The sequence below is a fragment of the Mastomys coucha genome, unplaced genomic scaffold, assembly GCF_008632895.1.
Source record: "Mastomys coucha isolate ucsf_1 unplaced genomic scaffold, UCSF_Mcou_1 pScaffold22, whole genome shotgun sequence".
NCBI classification, from domain to species: Eukaryota; Metazoa; Chordata; class Mammalia; order Rodentia; family Muridae; genus Mastomys; species Mastomys coucha.
Genome location: NW_022196905.1, coordinates 229,658,437 through 229,662,605, shown reverse-complemented (window position 1 = coordinate 229,662,605; position 4,169 = coordinate 229,658,437). Strand labels below are relative to the sequence as shown.

Here is a 4,169-nt window from a genome sequence, read left to right as displayed (position 1 = left end):
GGAGGAAGAGAGGTGGAGAAGGAGGAAGAGAGGTGGAGGAGGAGGAAGAGAGGTGGAGGAAGAAGAAGAGAGGTGGAGGAGGAGGAAGAGAGGTGGTGGTGGAAAAGGAAGAGAAGTGGAGAAGGAGGAAGACAGGTGGAGGAGGAGGAAGAGAGGTGGAGGATGAGGAAGAGAGGTGGAGGAAGAGGAAGACAGGTGGTGGTGGAAAAGGAAGAGAGGTGGAGGAAGAGGAAGACAGGTGGAGGAGGAAGAAGACAGGTGGAGGAGGAGGAAGAGAGGTGGAGGAAGAAGAAGAGAGGTGGAGGAGGAGGAAGAGAGGTGGAGAAGGAGGAAGAGGTGGTGGTGAAAGAGGAAGAGAAGTGGAGGAGGAGGAGGAAGAGAGGTGGTGGTGAAAGAGGAAGAAAGGTGGAGGAAGAGGAGGGAGAGAGGTAGAGGAGAAGGAAGAGGAGGAAGAGAGGTGGTTTAGGGACAGAAGCTCACTTGTAGCTCAGAGTTGCTCAGAACTCACTTCTTATTGCATGGCTGGCTTCAAATTGTTGGATTCTTCTGCATCTTGAGTGTTGGGATTATCAGCATAAAACACCATGCCCAGCTATGTGCCTGTATAATCGAGTCTCAAATATACATTCTATTACTTAAGTGCTTCAGCAAGAACACTCTAAGACATAACAATACAGCAGTGTGCTTCTCTTCTGCATGTTTCAGGAAAGCAGTGTGGCTAAGGTAGAGAAAAATGTGGGGAAAGTGCCACAAGGGAATGAAGATGACATCTCTTTCCTATCTGAGGGCCAGCTTGCATCACAAAGTGTGGCTTCCTCTGAAGACGAAACAGAAATAACGGAAGAATTGGAGGCAGAAGGTGACTTTTCTGCTAAGACTGTTGTCGTTTACCTGACTCTGCTTTCTCTGTGAGGACATGCCTGCCACACACAACACTTCATTCAGTAGTGGATTCACCTTGCGATGCTTGCCTCTTGACACAAGTGTTAGGCGAAAGCTCTTCAGCCTGTCGTCTCTCTCTTCTTAGGTCAATTTGGGGCTCCTGCATAGAATACAAGTGTCATTGCTGAACTTGTCCCCAATTTATGTTCTAGACATTTTATATTGCCTTTGAGATTGGCATTATCAGTTGGATTATTCTTTAGCTTTGACTTTTTGAAATTAAAATCATGAATTGCAACTTTAAAAAAGATGGTGACAGCCAGAGCTATACAGAGAAACCCTGTCTCAAAAACCCAAAAAATCAAAACAAAACAAAACAAACAAACAAACAAAAAGGTGTGCTATCTCATTTCATTTGTGTCAAAGTGAACTGACTCTGTACAGACAGGACTATGTGAGTAACCTGAGAAGCCTGAGTGGGAGCAGAGGGTAAATGTTCTAGAGGAGACAGGACTGTTGCTTAGGGCCACTACACTTTTTAAAATGTTATTTGCCAGGCAGTGGTGGCACATGCCTTTAATCCCAGTACTTGGGAGGTGGATTTCTGAGTTTGAGACCAGCCTTTTCTACAGAGTGAGTTCCAGGACAGCCAGGGCTACACAGAGAAACCCTGTCCCAAAAAACAAACAAACAAAACAACAAAACAAAACCAAAAAACCGTTTATTTATTTTGCATGTGTATGTACATGTATGCATGCTGCACATACAATTAGAAGTCAAATAACTACTTTTTCAGGTAGGTTTTCTCCTTCCATGAAGGTTCCAGGTGTCAAATTCAAGTCATCAGGCTTGGTAACAGGCACCTTTACCCACTGAAAGTCTTGCCAGCCCCTATATGCTATTTTAATTGGGAAGATAGTGCCTAGAATTAAATGTCAAATACCAAAATTTGTAGTTTAAATATGTATATAGTTTATTGTATATGTGTCTTTACCTTAATAGAACTATTTTTAGTTTTTAAAAGTAAGGATAGCATTGATTTTTTTTTTTTACACATTATTTTATTTAAGCCTTTGGAAAATATCTGCTGTGATAGTAGCTGTGGGCTTGGCTATTGTGGAAGCTTGGATGCCATATCAGAGCTGGGGCTGAACATCAGTCTCCACCCCCCACCCCCACTGTCTTTGTGCATTACTTACCAGACACTCTAGAGGTACCCAGTGTCTTTCAGACTTAACTACTAAATAGATAAAAATTCACATGGCAACTTAAAACAATGCATAGGAGGGAAGTAGAAGAAAGATGGTCTTTCTATAATTGATGACCCCACTGTAGGACCACAGGAACTAGATGAATCTAGCCTTGGATAGAAATCTTAAGCCTCATACTCAATTGCAGAGATAGAAAAGGGCCAGCTCTCACTGTGTAGCTGCAGATGGCCTAGTGACACAGTTTCATCAGCTTCCTGTTGAGGAGAAAAAACAGAAAGACGTGTGGATGGTATAGAAAGAGTTTATCACAGTACAGTTTTGTTATAAAAGCACATCACTACTATGACATAGTCCTGCTGTCATATACTGCCCTGTAAGATATATGCATGGCATGAGTGGTGATCTTATACCTTTGCATAGATCTCTGCAGGCTGCTGGCTGGTTAGTCAGCACAGATGTGCATAGCATCCCTCAAACACACAGTGACCGATGAAGGAAGGAAAAAGTGAACATTAGGACATTCAACTTCTCATTGGTATTGTTCACAATCTCATCAATACATTTTCTCTTTTCTTCTTTTTTTTTTTTTTTTTTTTTTTTTTTTTTTTTTTTTTTTGTTTTGTTTTTTCGAGATAAAACGTTTCTCTGTGTAGCCCTGGCTGTCCTGGAACTCATTCTGTAGACCAGGCTGGCCTCGAACTCAGAAATCTGCCTGCCTTTGCCTCTCAAGTGCTGGGATTAAAGGCATGCACCACCACTACCTGGCTCATCGATACATTTTCAACAGTAGCTAACCATGTTGAGATTTGTACTAATTTTTTTAGGCTAATACAGAGTAATGGATTTCCTCATTACATTTCCATACCTTTATGTCATTCATTATACCTTGCTTTCATTCGTTTTCCTCCCCTTCCTTCAGTCTTTGATATTTCTTCCATTGAAATAGTTCCTTTTTTTTAATGAAAGAACAGTCCACCTTTCTGTGCATGCATTAGCTATACTAGCTATAGTAGCTATACTAGCTATACTAGCTCTTGATTGGGGTCTATGCTTGTGAAGAAAATAAAGCTTGAATGGTTTGAGGTTTGTTTGCTACCAGTATATATGGAAATTTATAATACTGCTTCTAGTTAAAAATACAGTAAGCAGAACATTGAAAGAATTTTTAAACAATTGAAAAAATTACAAAGCACAGTAAAGTCCAGATATAAAGAGGAAAAAGGGAGGGACTGGAGAGATGACACAGTGGGAACAGGTGCTTGCCACCAACCCTGAGAACCTGAGTTTAATCTTCAAACTCACATAATGGAAGGAGAGAACTAACACCTACAAGTTACATTCTGACCTCCACACTTGTAGTGGCCCGTGAAATACACACACACACACACACACAGATGGGGCGGGGGGCAGAGAGGAGAGAGAGAATAGACAACTAAATAAAATTTTAAGAGAAAAAAGCAACATCTTTTACCTTATACTTCATCTGTTTTCATTAGTTTCATAATACAATAACTTTTTTATTTCTTTTTGTTTATTAAAATTAAACATAGGAGTTTTTCAGGTCATGTTTTCCTTTCCTAAAGTGTCCTAGCTACAAATGTCCTTGGCAAGTAAAAGTGATAGAACTGGTCATCGGGTTGTTCATTTGTACTTATATACAATACATAGACTAGCTGCCCTGGGTAAATGTTGCCTCATGTTTTCTGACAGATGAAGACAGATCAGCTTCGGACAGTGATGACTGCATCATTCCAAGTTCTGTCTCCACGGATACCAAGCAGGTGAGTAGCTCCATGGCAGATGCAGTGTTCTAAACCAAGGCTGACTTTCACTCTCAACATATGCATCTTCATAAATGGAAATTTAAGGCAAAAACATTTCTGGAAAAACTTTAATGTGTCTACTGCAAGACAGTTATACTGATACAATTTCTCTGTGTGTTTGTATGTGTGTGTGGACATGTTTATATGAAGACACACATTTGTACATACGTGTAGAGGCCAGAGATCAACCTCAGGGGGTCTTCCTCACTAACACTATATCTTGTTTTTGAGAGGTTTTTTTGGTTTTTTTTTT

General features: G+C 40.6%; 1 protein-coding gene and 1 long non-coding RNA gene across 10 annotated transcripts in view; one reads left to right on the top strand and one right to left on the bottom strand.

Annotated features, from left to right (window-relative positions):
- LOC116069850 overlaps nucleotides 1-4,169 on the bottom strand; it is an 88,829-nt gene that overhangs the window by 12,257 nt on the left and 72,403 nt on the right. Inside the window, exons 4-5 of the long non-coding RNA XR_004110160.1 lie at nucleotides 2,305-2,347; nucleotides 892-1,042 (exon numbers count right to left, since the gene is read on the bottom strand). This is a non-coding gene — a long non-coding RNA (uncharacterized LOC116069850). The remainder of the gene's footprint in view (nucleotides 1-891; nucleotides 1,043-2,304; nucleotides 2,348-4,169) is intronic.
- Nucleotides 1-4,169, top strand: part of Rpgrip1l (RPGRIP1 like) — a 100,604-nt gene that overhangs the window by 63,026 nt on the left and 33,409 nt on the right. For all 9 annotated transcript variants that reach the window (XM_031340846.1, XM_031340837.1, XM_031340842.1 and 6 more), the window contains 2 exons: nucleotides 706-859; nucleotides 3,804-3,874. In XM_031340846.1, coding sequence (XP_031196706.1) covers nucleotides 706-859; nucleotides 3,804-3,874 — 225 coding nt within the window. The remainder of the gene's footprint in view (nucleotides 1-705; nucleotides 860-3,803; nucleotides 3,875-4,169) is intronic.